The sequence below is a fragment of the Hippocampus zosterae genome, chromosome 13 (assembly GCF_025434085.1).
Source record: "Hippocampus zosterae strain Florida chromosome 13, ASM2543408v3, whole genome shotgun sequence".
Lineage (NCBI taxonomy): Eukaryota > Metazoa > Chordata > Actinopteri > Syngnathiformes > Syngnathidae > Hippocampus > Hippocampus zosterae.
In genome coordinates, this window is record NC_067463.1 from 21,910,018 (window position 1) to 21,925,268 (window position 15,251).

General features: G+C 44.1%; 2 protein-coding genes and 1 long non-coding RNA gene across 4 annotated transcripts; 1 reads left to right on the plus strand and 2 right to left on the minus strand.

The window, feature by feature from the left end:
* Positions 1 to 25: 25 nt before the first annotated feature.
* On the minus strand, positions 26 to 8,841 carry parn (poly(A)-specific ribonuclease (deadenylation nuclease)). 2 transcript variants are annotated; one of them, XM_052084426.1, is made up of 25 exons: positions 8,594 to 8,841; positions 8,317 to 8,394; positions 8,173 to 8,252; positions 8,030 to 8,097; positions 7,273 to 7,354; positions 7,123 to 7,183; positions 6,720 to 6,888; positions 6,574 to 6,636; positions 6,421 to 6,459; positions 6,302 to 6,344; positions 5,431 to 5,508; positions 5,269 to 5,325; positions 5,102 to 5,179; positions 4,961 to 5,004; positions 4,840 to 4,882; positions 4,245 to 4,320; positions 4,054 to 4,164; positions 3,902 to 3,971; positions 3,754 to 3,809; positions 2,918 to 3,004; positions 2,569 to 2,824; positions 1,184 to 1,305; positions 992 to 1,034; positions 753 to 907; positions 26 to 675 (listed from the first exon to the last, which is right to left on the minus strand). In XM_052084426.1, exons 1-25 carry the CDS (start codon positions 8,610 to 8,612, stop codon positions 629 to 631), a joined length of 2,025 nt encoding a protein of 674 aa, XP_051940386.1. In that variant the 5' UTR covers positions 8,613 to 8,841; the 3' UTR covers positions 26 to 628. The 2 variants fall into 2 exon arrangements, with proteins under 2 accessions (XP_051940386.1, XP_051940385.1); XM_052084425.1 differs by having other exon boundaries at positions 5,431 to 5,511.
* A 950-nt stretch (positions 8,842 to 9,791) lies between these two features.
* atpv0e2 (ATPase H+ transporting V0 subunit e2) lies at positions 9,792 to 13,190 on the plus strand. The gene is made up of 4 exons (XM_052084436.1): positions 9,792 to 10,023; positions 10,967 to 11,014; positions 11,448 to 11,546; positions 12,224 to 13,190. The coding sequence occupies exons 1-3, from the start codon at positions 9,920 to 9,922 to the stop codon at positions 11,539 to 11,541; spliced, it is 246 nt and encodes an 81-aa protein (XP_051940396.1). The 5' UTR covers positions 9,792 to 9,919; the 3' UTR covers positions 11,542 to 11,546; positions 12,224 to 13,190.
* Positions 13,191 to 14,265: 1,075 nt separating this feature from the next.
* Positions 14,266 to 15,164, minus strand: LOC127613418 (uncharacterized). The gene is made up of 2 exons (XR_007966178.1): positions 15,021 to 15,164; positions 14,266 to 14,909 (listed from the first exon to the last, which is right to left on the minus strand). It is a non-coding gene; the product is annotated as an uncharacterized LOC127613418 (long non-coding RNA).
* Positions 15,165 to 15,251: the final 87 nt, after the last annotated feature.

Genomic DNA, 15,251 nt, shown 5'->3' on the forward strand with positions numbered 1-15,251 from the left:
AGAGAACAAACGTGTGAAACAAAGCGACAGTAAGAAAATTCTTTAATTTTTTTTTCTTCCATTTCCCTACTCCCCCGCCCCTCCGAGGAAATATTGAAGGATTTTGAACCTCATACAAAACAATGTAAATATGTATGTAGATTTTGACACATTTGCCATACAACTACAAAACAATCTGTACAAAAAAAACGACAAACAGAAGCACCTCCAATAGGGTCCAAATCGGCACAGCAATAAATTATCACATTATGGTTGTCGATACCGTTTTCTGTATGTTTGATAAAATAAGACCATTTCATAATATTTGCTTCTTTTTTTTTAAAACGGACAGCTTTTTAAATAGACATTACGCTGAACCCTGATGGCGTCAACTACATGTTCACCTTACGGCAGCTGAGCTAACACACAAGTAAAAAAAAAAAAAAATTATAATAATAATAAGGTTGGGACCGAGCTCGCCGGCTCCATTCCGGTATCGTCACATGTATAAAAGAACTGTTTGAAATTCAAGGTGAAGTGTGGAACCGTCTTTATGGCTTGTGGGGGGGTTTGTGTGCTGGTCCGCAGCCGCAAGCGAGCTGGCGCTCTCCTGGGCACGCCGATCCCCGAGTGCGTCTTGACTTTGTTGCTACCACGCCTCGGGAACCTCAAACAACGCTGACGAAGTTCCGGCAGCTGAATGAGGAGAAAAGCGGGGGAGATTTAGGAAGAGAAATGTTGCCATCGCAAATATGACGGACAGAGGAGCAAACCTTCCGATTTCTTCTTTTTGTTCTTCTGACTTTTCTGTGCCGGCGGCACGGCCGCTGCGGCAGAGGCCTGCTGCCAGCTGAGCGTCCCCTCAGCCTCTTTAGCCAAATCGGCGGCAGCTTCCTCCTCGGGGACGGGATTCGATTGGGTAGCGTCCCTACAGGGGCGAATTTCAAAGTGGCGTCCGAGGTGATGGGGGGGGGGGGGGGGGGGGGGGGCAAAACGTAATCGATGGACTTACATGGTCTTCAGCCATCCCTCTGACGTTTTGCTCTCCACAACTTCTATAAATCAATCGGAATAATATTCAAATCAGCAAATCCCGTCAGACTTCAGAAAATCTCGCGAGAATTGAACAAATCCTTGTGAAATGCCGATTAGCATGCCAACAGTTGGGCAGCGGGTGTGAAGGAAAACACAAGCGCACACACACCATCGGTTTTCATCTTCTTGCCCCCTGCGCCGTCCGAGTACGAGTAGCGAGTCCAGCCGTCTGCGGCCTCGGCGCTTCCAAGCTCCGCCTGGATGGGACTGCCGCTGCGCTTCCTCAGAGCTCTGTGGAGAACGACAACGGACATGTTGCTTTAATGCTGACGACTAATATGACCGATGATACAGCCATCGAATATAGGAAAGTTTTTTTTTTTCCCATTGGGACCGGAATATATAATGGAACTTACCAAGTAGATTATTACTTGAATGTTTACTACTACTAAAACAATGACAGAACCAGATGATTTAGTCAGTTTAGCATAAGGGGAGTTTTTTTTTTTTTGGGGGGGGGGGTATGAAATTTCATTCATTCATTCATTCATTTTCCGTACCGCTTGATCCTCACGAGGGGTGCTGGAGCCCATCCCAGTCGTCTCCGGGCAGTAGGCGGGGGACACCCCGAATCGGTTGCCAGCCAATCGCAGGGCACACAGAGACAAACAACCATCCGCGCTCACACTCACACCTCGGGACAATTTAAAGCGTCCAATCAGCCTGCCATGCATGTTTTTGGAACGTGGGAGGAAACCGGAGCACCCGGAGAAAACCCACGCAGGCCCGGGGAGAACATAAAAACTCCACACAGGGAGGTCGGATCTGGAATCGAACCCGGTACCTCTGCCCTGTGAAGCCGACGTGCTAACCACTGGACTACCGGGACTCTAGTAAATGAGGACCCCAGCGCATAGTCTGACTTAAGTCACTTGAACTCAACCGTCTTTATTGAGCACTTCCGAACCACCCCCTCGATACAAAGTGATGCACGTGGAGTAAAAATAATTCATACAAACCCCCCCCCCCCCCCCCCCCCCCCCCAAAAATAATGGAAATCCAGCTTCTTTCATCTGTGGCAGCTGGCGAAGGTAAAGCCACGCCTTTCTCAAGAACACTGAAACACTAATTCATGCCTTCGGTCACATCTCTGCTGGATGACTGTCCTGCACTTGGATTTGGAGTCAGCCAATCCTCCATGAAGCGTCTCCAGTTGGTCCAAAACGATGCTGCTCACCGCTTGACTAGAGGACTAGAACTCCTACTCTGGCTCCCTGTTCCTTTTAAAGCCTTTATTTGTTTTCAAATCTTGAAATGGCCTCGGCCATCTTCCCAACTATTCAGCCTTTTGATGGCAACATGCTCACTACTCCTAACTACGAAGGCTTTAGTTAGCATAGCAGAATATTCCGCGTAATGCAATCGATTTGAGTCAAATGTGATTTAACTGCCACCGCTCGAAGGGTCGCCAATGCGGATGGAATATTATCGCTGCGTTCGTGCCTCCTTTAGTCTTACAAACACGTAAAGTACGTGCGAGCAGAGGCGTCCTACCTGGGGTATCCGAACCCGCTCGAAGTGGCAGAGGCCGGGTAGTGAGGCTGGACCCAGCCGTCTTCCGTCCAGGACTTGGAAGTGGGCGGCTGCTGCTTCCCCTTCTCCTGCCGCCTGCCCTGAATGTACTCGGCGTACGTCTGGATCTTGTAGCTCTCGGCGTAGCGGCTGGTGTTCATGGCTATTTGCACCTGGTCTGTTTGACTGAGGGACACAAAGGCGGACGTGTCGTCCACCCACGAGACCTGAATGTTTCCTGAGGAGACGCGAATAGGGAAAATGAGCGTGAGTGACACGCACCGACCGGGTTGGTTCGTGGAACTGATCATGCGGTCGTCGACCTTTTTACCGAAGGCACTGAAGAGCTGGTAAAGGTCGCTGGTCTTCCATTCTTTGGGGAAGGTGACGTAGAGGACGTTGTCTCTCTTCGGTTGCACTGGAGCAACAAAGACAAAGCGATATAAGCAACGGAGCAGCGGGTCACTTCCCAAGTTTTGTTGTCACGAAGCCTTTTATTTATTTGGTGGGGGGGGGGGGATCTGGTCGTTATGATGTTTACATTCTAAAAGGTGTTCGTTGTCAGCAAAATCGGCAAATGAAGGACTTTGAAATGTGAACGTTATTGGGCGGGGTACAATGAAAGGAGGTTTGACTGTACCTCAAACTCAACATTGTGTTAATTCAAATATTTTTTGGGGGGGATTGGGGTTCCTTTACAGACACACACGTGCACTTTTATGCCCCCCCCCCCCCACCCCAGAAAATTACAATCATTCATTCATTCATTTTCATTTTCCGAGCCGCTTCATCCTCACTAGGGTCGCGGGGGGGTGCTGGAGCCTATCCCAGCTGTCTTCGGGCAGTAGGCGGGGGCCACCCTGAATCGGTTGCCAGCCAATCGCAGGGCACACAGAGACGAACAACCAATCACACTCACACTCACACCTAGGGACAATTTAGAGTGTTCAATCAGCCTGCCATGCATATTTTTGGAACGTGGGAGGAAACCGGAGCACCCGGAGAAAACCCACGCAAGCCCGGGGAGAACATGCAAACTCCACACAGGGAGGCCGGAGCTGGAATCGAACCCGGTACCTCTGCACTGTGAACAGACGTGCTAACCACTGGACTACCGGGCCGCCAATCATATTTATTTGAAATAAACGGTGCTGCTGAAATACTCACAGTCTGGTCCTGTGATATTGAGGTAGGGGATGTCGATTATCCTCATCAGGAAAAGTCTGGAATCAAACCGACGGTGAACATCGAGCAGCCCGACGACAGATACAAAAACGGCGGAGGCGCGGCGAAAAAAAAAATCGGCGTTACTCACTTGTTGTAGAACGGCTCGATGAGTTTGGAGTGAGCCGACACGTACGCTTTGGGTGGCGTCAGGAAAGAACCTGGGGGGGGGGAAAAAAAACGGAAAGTTGTCTTCGATTGGTTAAGAAAAAAAAAAAAAAAAACGCGTCGCGTCACGCTAACCCAGGAAGTTAGCCATGGAGATGAAGCAGCGTCCGGTGATGTAGGCGTCGTAGCCGGCCTCGTGCAACTGCTCGTTGGCTGTGTTGTAGCTCGGAAAGCCTTCAGCCGCCTCTTAGGACGGGGGGAAAAAAAAAAAATACGGATCCGTGACGAACCACTGCGTGCGCGTGCAAGCATGTGCGTGCGCTTACCGATTTGCGGAGCCTTGAAAGGGCTTTCGTTCAGCTGCTTCTCCAGCTCGGCCAGAAACGTGTTGTTGATCAGGTCCTGCAACGCGCACAGAGATAAGTTTTATCGAATAGCACATATTCACATACTACCGACTGCTGTCAGGCTGATGAATAAAAAATAACAATCATAATAATAATAATAATAATTAAATGATGTGAAGAAAAATTGTAAATAGTACTGCGATTTATCCATTTTGTGTTCATATTGCATTTAATTGAAAGATGTTTGTTGTTGTTTTTCTCTTCTTTCTTCTTTCTACATACATTCTTGCTGCTGGAGGCTGTAAATTTCCCCAGTGTGGGACGAATAAAGGATATCTTATCTTATCTTATCTTATATGCTCACTGGAAAACTTGGCAAGTCCTGCATTTTTAAACTGTCTGTCATACTTCAAGATGGAAGCTAATTTGAAAGTTGTCACTTGAACACTTTTGCATCATCAATGACGGATTTTTTTTTTTTTTTTGCATCTAAGAATTCAATACATTTGTTTTGATAGTGACAAAAATAAAATGTGCAGCTATCGCACAGTCACGGAAGTCATCTTAGAAGCACCTTAAAGGGCTGAGTGGACGCCATCAACTTTGTGTCCAGAAGCCTGCGAGAAGAGAAAAATCATGAAAGGGGCAGACACAGGAAGCATCTGTTGCCGTCAGGAAGTGGGTAAGAAACGCACCTGGGGAAAACGCACATGGTGACCTCTTTAAAATCTTGAAGATCCTGGAGAAAAAAGGGGGCGGGGCAAGAGAGAAGAGAGAGCGTGTGCGTTAAGTAGTTCAGAAACGACGACGACGAAATCCCGAAGAGCGCAGCGTACGTCAGGCAGGGGGCAGTAGAACTGGTGGATGGTGTGCATGACGTCCAGCAGCATGTTGTGGCCCACCACCAGCTTCCCCTGCCAAAAATGGGTTTCCGGTTGATTCCACAGACTCATGTTTTAAACATCCAAGTCAAAAGTTCCAGAGATGCGAGATTGTGACTCACAGACTTGGAGATGGCGTGGATGACCCGGGAGAAGCCCACGGCATCATTTAGCTGCATCTGGTGGAATTGAGTAATATTAGAGAAGACAAGACAAAAAATATATATATAATATTGATTTAAATTTAAAGCAAGAGTCATTTCTCAGGACATGTTTTTGCCAACCTGCTCCTTCTCCAATTTCTGCTGCTCTCTCCTCTTCCTCTCCTCCTCATCCACCTTACTGACCTGGATGATGCGCTCCTTCTTGAAGACAAAAATAAAATAATGTGGAAGGATTTTATTGTTCATGCGACTATTTCGTTAACTCATTCCGGGTGCTCGCATTTTTACTTATTAGTTATTTTTGGAGCTGGGAGTCGCGGCTTGGAGTTTGAAGCGGATTATGTGGGACAGGAGAAGTGAACTAATCTCTTTTCGTCAATGGACGCTACAGCTTCGTGTTTGCTTTCAAAACTTTGCTTGTAGCAGACGTGTGCACATTTTTCAGCATGATGTCTCTGATCCACCGGTGAAAGGACACTTTGATCCTCTCCTCTTTCATCTAGAACTGCTTCAGACAACAAAGTGTATGCAGAAAAGGGGTGAAGATTGCACGACTGTCTCTGTCCTATGTGTTATGTTTGTTATTTTGACTTCAAAATGGCGCCGCGTGAGTGGCCGCCTTTCCAGCAGCTCCTATATTTTGTTCTTCTCCTTCTTCCTTTCATAACTTTGCTGCTGTGAATCTGGAATTTCTCCATTGCGAGACTAATAAAGGTTTTCTTAACTTAATTTTTCTGGAAGCTAAACTAAGTACTTCTTTTGGGTTTATGGAACGCATTAATTGGATAGACATTCTTTCCCATTCGAAATAGTACTTTGGTTTTTGTACGATTTGGTTTTTTGTCACTTCAGGACAAAAAAATAAAATAAAATAAAATTCCGCTGCTTACAAAAAATGACAAAGCCAGTTTAATAGACGTCCATTTTGATTTCTTTTGGCTGCGGTAGAAATCACAAGCAAGCAAACATAACATGCATTGAGTTTCAGTACCTTGTCTATTTCCATGGTTTCTACATGGAGGCCTTTTGGAAACCTGTCAGTCAAAAAGGAAAAGACAAATGAATCCCTCTGAACAAATGAAGCAATAAAAGTAAAGTGACAGGACATACTTCCAATTGAGAGTTTGGTAGATCAACTTCCTCTGGAACCTAAAAAAAAAAAAAAAATAACAATGAAAAATCAGACCTACAAATGTAGATAGAAACACGTGGGGATTCGTTCCCGCATCGCTTCTCAAGGGGCAAGTTTAAGTGTGGGCTTACCCGGTGCACGGTTCCAGCTCGATGGTTTTCTCCGTGCTCGAGAAGAGGGCCTCCACCTTCTCCCTACGTCGGGCAAAGTCAGAAACAAGGTCATTATAATCGAACAAGTCGGGCGCCTCGGCTGCCGCTTTTGTCCCGAGACGTACACCACTCTGTTGATGAAGTCCTTGTGCTCGTCGGGCATGTGGGCGGGGCCCTTGGAGCAGGACGGCGAGATGTAGGACGGCGTTCCGACGCCGTTGGCCTGCTGGCTACGCTTCTCCTCCGTCTGCTCCCTCAGCTGGGCCTCCTCCTCGTGGTTCAGGTAGGGGATTCCTGTTGATGTTTCACATACGACTTTAGGACTGGGCGATAGACTTCTATTAAATAATATCGCAGTTCGGTTTTTTTGTAATTAATTGCAAAAATCATGATTAATTTTGTTTTTTTTATCCGAGCCACAAAGTGGCACACCCTTGTGTGAGCGAATGCTGTAATGCTCAGATTTGGCCAATTTTCTGAATCGCCAAAAAGAAAGACCTGGCTTGGAAGCGTTGCCATTTCACTCACCGTGACAGAAAACCTTGTTGAAGTCAAAGCCCTGACTGGCCAGGAAGTCAATACTGGAACTCTGAAATCATGAAAAATAAAATATAGTATCGACCTATAGTAGTCACTTGAAGCTTATGATACAAATTTTGAAAGGAAAAAGAGATTTACTTGGCAGATAAACTTGATGTCAGGTGAGGTCCGGTTGAAAGGTTTTGGGAATATATAAAAGTTAAACGTCTTTGTGATGTATCTGCAGTAGAGAATGGAAGGTTAACTGCTTTGCACACTTGTTCGACAATGTTTTAGAAAAAAAAAAAAGTGCAGCGAGGGAAAAATGAAGGTTTACTGGAGATTTCAGAAAGAGCACCAAAAAAAAAAAACACCATATAATCTTTTATATTTTTTTTTCTTCTCCATGTCACTTTAGGGCACGGATGTCAAACACATTTTTGTCGCAGGCCACTTTGGAGTTGCATCTTCCCTCCGAGGGCCGTTATGAAGAGGGAACCACAAAATGTTTCATTGTCTCATTGCATTATGACTTGCAAACAACAAATGAATGGTTTACGAGTCAATTACAATAGTTTATTCAATTATTGTTCAAGTGAGTGTAAAGAGGGTAGCAAAATTATTGCCCCCCCAGAAAATCTCAGTGTTGCTTATAACACATGACAGTTTGACATTTCGGTGAAGATTTTAGCAAGCATTATGCAAGTTGACAGACGTGATATGCTTTTGCGAGCCACATAAAATGGTGTGGCAGGCCGGATCTGGTCCCCGGACCTTGAGTTTGACACCATACTTTAGTGTCTCCGTTTTTCAGTGTATGGCTACTCTTCGGTTCCACGGAGGGGGAAAATTTTTAATTGGTAAGAATCGAGTCAGGTTTCTATTCCCATTCAGTCCTAATGGGGAAAACACTCACTTGGCGTCTTTCTGGTCATACTTGAAAGTGCAGAGCCCGAATTGGAAGAGAAGAAAATCCATGGAATGCTTAGAGAAGGGAAAAGAAGAGATTGGATTAGCCTGTGGAGCAATTTAGAGGAGTTAAACGTCACTCTTACACACCTTTTTAAGCTTGGTGTAGCGTTCCTCCGGCGTGTCCAGCCCATTGGTGAGTGCGCTGACGCTGGGTCCATCGCTGATCCCTGGGCAACACGCGAAAGGCTTGACATCCACATCACATAGCTTCAATTACACAATTAGTCATACCTGAAAACTCTCCATCGATGGCAAGAAAGTCAGCCTCCTCTATCGCGGTGTACACCAGGATCAAACAGTCTTTAAAAGCTGCAAATTATGTCAACGATAAACGAGAATTTTTCGCGTTAGCTTAGCGAGCAAGAGTGCTCGATTCACACACGCGCTAGCGAGGACAGAGGGGGGCAGTCGCGCGCTTATTCATTTTTAAGATACGCATGCTTACGGAATAACTTGAATAGTGAGAGGTGGATTTGACAAAATACAAAGGCCGGCGTGTAACACTTACATTTGCGTGTCACCTCCATCCCGACGCGATGGCTGTGAACCCTCGGCCGGTGCTCAGAGCTAACGTTTGCTACTTTGCTAGCCGACCCCGTTTGGCTTTTCAAGGTGAGTTCAGGTGAAGCTGGGAATTTGGAGCTTCTCACGGCGCGTCACTGAAACGATATCCCACATCCACAACTCAAAACATTTTCAACAGATCCGCAGATTTAAATTTTGTTCGAGTGTATACCGTACGTTAGGTTGATTAACATGATGTAAATTTAGACTCAGAGAGCTGTGTTCGTGTGAATGGGAAGGACTCAGAGTGGTTCCCCATTAACAGCGGGGTCAGACAGGGCTGCGTGGCCGCTCCTGGCCTATTTAACTGTGTCATTGACCACCTTATGATCCGAGTCCGGGAGCAAGTCTCAGGCGTGTCGTTCGGCAACTTCCACCTGACCGACCTTGAATACGCTGATGACACCACCCTGTTCAGCAACTCCCTCCAAGACCTCAGCAATGCTCTCTCCATATACCAAACAGAAGCAGCAAAGCTGCGCCTCCAAGTAAGCTGGCAGAAAACCAAACTTGTGTATATTGGTGACAGATCCCCCTGTTCTTTGGCACCATCTTCAAAGCCCTCCTCAAAACTCACTTGTATTATTTGGCATTCGACTCAGCATGACTTAGATTTGCGGACCTGGCTCATGACCGTGGTCATTGGCGGGCCCTGGTGAAGCTGATCGGCTCTACGCACTGCGACGACCCTGCCGAATGAGACCGGGCCTCCGCGTCGCAAGAGCATTTATTATTATTATTATTATTAAATTTAGACTTGAATGAATTAATGAATCAATCACTTCATTAAAATCTAGCAGACTTTTGCATTCTATTCGTGGGCATAAGACTGACAGACCGGTGATACCCAACCGGCCTGATAATAGTGGGGGCAGAGAAACATCAGAAGATAGCAGTCATAATAGATGTTGCAATCACAAATGTTAATTTGAAAATGAACACAAAAAGAAGGAGAAATACCAAGGATTGAAGAAAGAATTCGCTCGAGGTTAATTCTCGTGTTGCTATGCAACAATAGTGAAAGGCAACCGCGTCGACCAATCATATGCCGACCCTTCTTAGTAGGCGGGCTATTTTGGAACTTGAAAGCCGAAATCGCAACACAATTGATGTTTCCGAATAACCACTCAAACGGCGCCTCTGCTTTAGTAGGCGGGACTACTGGCATAAGCGAGCTGAGCGGCAGCCATCGAAGGCTACTGTGATTGACCGCTGAGGAGAGCAGATATTTCTTGAAAAATTCACATTTTTTTCCCCTTCGACAGTAGTCATGGTGTCTCACTCTCTCGCCCTGCCGATGATCTGTTTCACCACCCTGTGGGCGCTGGTGGGGGTGGTGGCTCCCTTTTTGGTGCCTAAAGGACCAAATCGAGGGTAGGTGGGTGTAGCAGCTAACGCTAACGACGTTACGTCTCATTGGTTCTCTCTCTCTTTTTTTTCTATTTCTCTCCCTCTCTTACCTCAACACTAACATAGGACCTTATTTTTTCTGTTTTAATGGAACCAAGATGAATTGCTCCAGTGTAAAGCTAATCACGTGTGACCTCACAACCGGAAGGTACCAGTGATGGCGAGAGGCAAAGTGCAATGATAACCATAGACCCAAAAATTGAATCAAAAGAAAGGGTCTGGACCGCATGCAGTGCCTAAAAAAAACAGTCGTCTTAATATGCCTTGTTTTCGGCTGGAAATGCATTCTTCTAAGCGTTCCCATGGTATAAACAGCTAAGAATGTCAAGTCAAGTGCATTTATAGAGCACTTTTACACAGCCATCGCTGCATACAAAGTGCTTGCTGTACATGGAGCAATTTAAAAAAAATCACAAAAAACAGTAAGCCAAATCGGTAAAAAGACGGTAGAAAGCACCAAACAGTAAAACCAAGAACAAATGTAAGTCTATTATCTAAGAATGCTTCAAAAGTTACTTTACTTTCAGGGCAAAAGTCTGGTTTTGGGGTAAATTTCCAGTCACTGGAAAAAGTCCCTCATGACGGGTTTAAGTTCCTAATTCTGAGGTCAAGACCCTTGTTCTGGGATCAATCCATAGTTCCCAGTTAAAGTTCCTAGTTCTAGTGTCAAGACCGACTTGCCGATCATGTCCCTCCTTCACAGTCAAGTCCCTAGTTCCTGATAAATTCCAAAGTGATGGGGGTAAGTCCCTCATGACCGGTTCAGTTTCACTAATTCCGAGGCCAAGTTGCTAGTTCTGTGCCATTTTTTTTTTTGTCGTGGTACAAACATGCGAGACCCTCCAAAGTTCTAAGTTCCAGATAATTCCTGTAGTGTAAAATGTTTTAATGTGACTGTCTTTTCCAGGGTGATTGTCACCAGTTTGATTCTCACCGCCGTCTGCTGCTACCTCTTGTGAGTACTTTGCAATAAAAAAAAAAAAGTGCAGTACAGTATTACATTTACATTTTGAACGTGACTGCGTTTCCAATGTCTCGACTATTGACACAATACACCACTGGAGGGCGCCAAACAACATTACAGTAAATATTCCCATCCCCGGAATTCTATGGAAAGGAATATTCTTCACCTGGAATAAAAACCTATGCATTAACATTTTGACTACGATATTACGTGTTACCGGAACTTGCGTAAGCGGAAATTCCACTACCTGTAACCCGGATGGAGGTGTACTGCCGCGGGAGCTTAAATACATTTTACAGTATTACAGGTACTTCGCGCCCATCGGGATACAATCTGAATTTTTGGGCCCATGATGCACGTTCAAGGATCGCTTTATTGTATCATTTGATATAGATATATTTAATAATTGTGTGTTTTCCTACAGCTGGTTAATAGCCATCCTGGCGCAGACCAATCCTCTTTTTGGCCCTCAGCTGAAGAACGAAACCATTTGGTATCTGACTTACTTCTGGGAGTAGAACAGGTGACACCGACACAACAAGAAATGTCCATAGCCTCCTTGAAATATGATGTCCAGTATGCTACATTAGAATATTAAATATGATGTAGTTACATATGGAATATGTCAACATTCAAAATGAAATTAATTTCATTATGACACGTCAGACGGTTAATATTTTGCACATTAGACACAGAAACGTTACATGAGACATTAAGCGTGACGTTAGATATTTAAATATGATACATATCGGGTACATACATTTAATATTGCGCACCTATGGTACATTACACATTAAATATGATGTGTGCAAGGCACATTAGACATTTTGACGTAAACGGGATACACAAGAGGAAAACCAGTTATTCTGACATTAATATGGGACATTTGACGTTCATTATGATGTCAATCTATTACTATGTCAATTAAATATATATATACTGTATATATATATTGACGCTAGACGGAAGGTGTACAGACACAAATAGAATGCAAATATGATACATAAAGTTATTATATATATGACGTAAATAGAATATAGTACATCAGAGGTACATACATTTAATATAATGTTAATATGCTACGGTATGGTCTAGGTACATGCATTAAATATAGCATATACGTATATATATATTAAATGTGACGTAAATATGCTTCATTAGACATTAAGTAATTGAAGTATTGTGTTCCTTCTTTTTCAGACGGCCCTTATCATCGCCGTCCTGATTCAAACGTGTATATACACACACACACACACAAGTACACTTAAGATGAAGACTACTGTACAGTTGATGTAAATTGAATGTTTTACGGTATAAACGTTTAAATAGGTAATGTGTTAGTTCCACTTTTTCAGTGTTCATTTTTTTTCCACGTGTACTTATGTTTGTCCTGTGGACGTAATGACCTCAGTGTTATGTAGCTGTTACTATCTACCCCCCAAGCATGGAGAGAAACCCCAAAACTGCTCCTCCTCCCCCTCATCCTTGTTGCCATGGTGATCTGCCCAACTGATTGTCATCTTTTGACACTATATGTATATATATTAGAGCTGTCAGTTTAGCGCGTTTTTATTGGCATTAATTTAAATGAATTTTAACGGGATTCAATTTTTTTTCTCGCGGGATTAACACGGCCCACGTCACAGCGGATGTTACGTTGCTCTATAAATAAACCGGAAACAAAACAAAAAGCGCGCTGCACCGGTCCACGCGTGCGGGAGACACTGAAAACGGATACTTAAACAGTTTATGAATGGAAAGTTTACTTTTAAAAAGTTGCCAGATTATTCCACTGACAAGACCAAAGTTACCTGTATGTTTTGCAGGCGTAAACCCCTCCCTTGATCTGTTTTATTTACCTTTGAACCACAATGCTTCAGCCCCCACCCAAAAAAAAAAAAAAATCCAAATCAACATATAAATAAAATACAGCTACTCTTTACAAAGACCAAATTACATTGTACCCTATCCACCCCTTTGTGGAACTGGCCTGCGTCGAAAAGACCCCAAGTCTAAACCGGTCCCAAAAGACTCAAGAATTCAGCTATTTTGATGGTAATTCGGACATTGACAGGCAAACTTGTGTGGTGCTACCCTCCCACAAAGTAGAAAATGACCAATTCAGCCCCCAGCCAGTGTTACTTTGTCAACATGATGAGACTTAAAATTTGGTTGGCACATTCATCATGATTAGCCACACAAAATGGTGTCAAGAAACCATGCCTGGAAAAAAAAAACACAAGGCGGCAACCAATATAGGTTCCTTTTTCCAATTTGTCTTAATGTGAATCACATCCATCTATTCGACAGATGGCTGGCACAAAACTGCGAAAATCTTGTTTCTGTTATTGCATGTCGGCAGAATTCCACAAATCGCCATGAAACGCAAAAATCTGAATAAGTGAACTCCAAAAGGTTAAAAAAAAAAACAAGCCGTGATAAACAAACCGCGAAATAGAGAGGGATCACTAATTTTTTTTTTTAAGAAATAGCTCAATGAGTGCGCCTAGTCATTTTCTTATTCACCCCAAAATATGTGTTGACCTTTGAAATTAGTAGACCCACCAAAAACTCTCAAGCCATCAAATAATTCTGTTTGAATTGGCAAAATAAATGTGATAGACATGTCTCTCGTAAGTCCACCCTCAAAAAAAGTCACAAGAAGGCATGACCAAAAAGACACGGGAACTTGTCCCTGTATTTATTTTTTGTTTTGTTCTCATCGTTTTTTTTCCCATTGAATGTGAAGTGGTCATGTTGTCAAATATTCAGCAAGTTGTGTAATTAAAGGTCACTTCTTGCAAGCGGAAACACACATCGTAGATTTTTGCGGTGGGTTTGGTGAACCAACCATGGAAACATTCCAGGTTGTAGCGTTCCGCTTGACGGCCACTAAACGCTTTGGATAACATTCCATGCTTCCTGCTCTTAATATCCGCTCGTAATCCCGTGTGTGTGTGTGCGTGTGTGTGTGAGGAGTTGCCATGGCAACAACCACGTCCGTCAGAGCTCTAATTGTCATTGTGACCTTGTATTATTTATGCTTCTGTGATGTGTGTGGAGAAGTGAGAGAATAAAACAATAACTTGTGTCTCAGAATGCTGAATTCAACAGTTTTGAATGTACACTACAATTTATTTGAAGTTAATACAATCGACACCAGTTTACAAATGTTTTTGTTAGCATAGTTTTACTCCAAAATGGCATGAATTATTTTTGTCCTCAAACATATGAACACAATATTGTGTGATGACAACACAAAATTCTTTATTTTGTGAAAAAGATGACATACATCCACAAAGCTGCAATCAAATCCTCCAAAAAAAATTGGTCGTTGTCCTGACTGTGCTTTTTCAAAGCCTCGACCCACATATGATTTGAACATGTGAATGAAAATAAATACACAAACATGTGCACATATGGGCTTTATATGGGATCAGTATGCAGAGAATCCTTCTGTAATATTCATAAATAGGCCATGATGTCTCTATGCGCCAACCCTGCCCCCCAAAAAAATCTTTTTTTATGCATGCATCTATAGGAACTGGCCTAGATAGGTGGATGTTCGATTCATCGCTCGGGAGTATCTAGAATACCAATGCATATTTTTCCTCAGGTTGCCCATTCTAGTTTTATTATTTCATAATATTCGTTTGAAGTGTAATTTAACGATTGTTCTTGCTGCTGTTTAAAACCACTCTGGGGTTCCTCCAACGGGGGTTGCGCCTTCAAGTATCTTGGGAAGGCCTCGGGTTCAACGGGTTCACATCTGCTGCTCGACGTCCTCAAATGCGGTCTCCTCATTCCGCCCCCTCTGGCAGCTCTGCGTTTGTAAACACACGCCACTTCCGCTGTCACGTGATCTGAATTTAGACAAGCAGGTGACCTAACCACAACGGAAAACAGTCAGGCATGCATGCAGTCATAATGACGCCGCGGTGTTCACACAGTTGGGGATTTTATTGTGAAACTCTTCAAAGGAAGTATGGGCGCTGACCTCATTGTTTGACGGTAAACTTCGGATGCTTGTCCCCCCCCCTGTATTACAAACAACCAACGACGAGCGAAAGAAAGTGTCTTTGAGTTTAACCACTTCCAATCAACACGGCCCATCGGTGAAGCGGCCAAAGTGGAGTGATTTACCTTTACGTGCGAGCGATTCACTGCAGTGTCACGTCTACCGTGGAGCCGGACGGCACCAACTCCTAAAGCCACGGGGGTGCGCGGC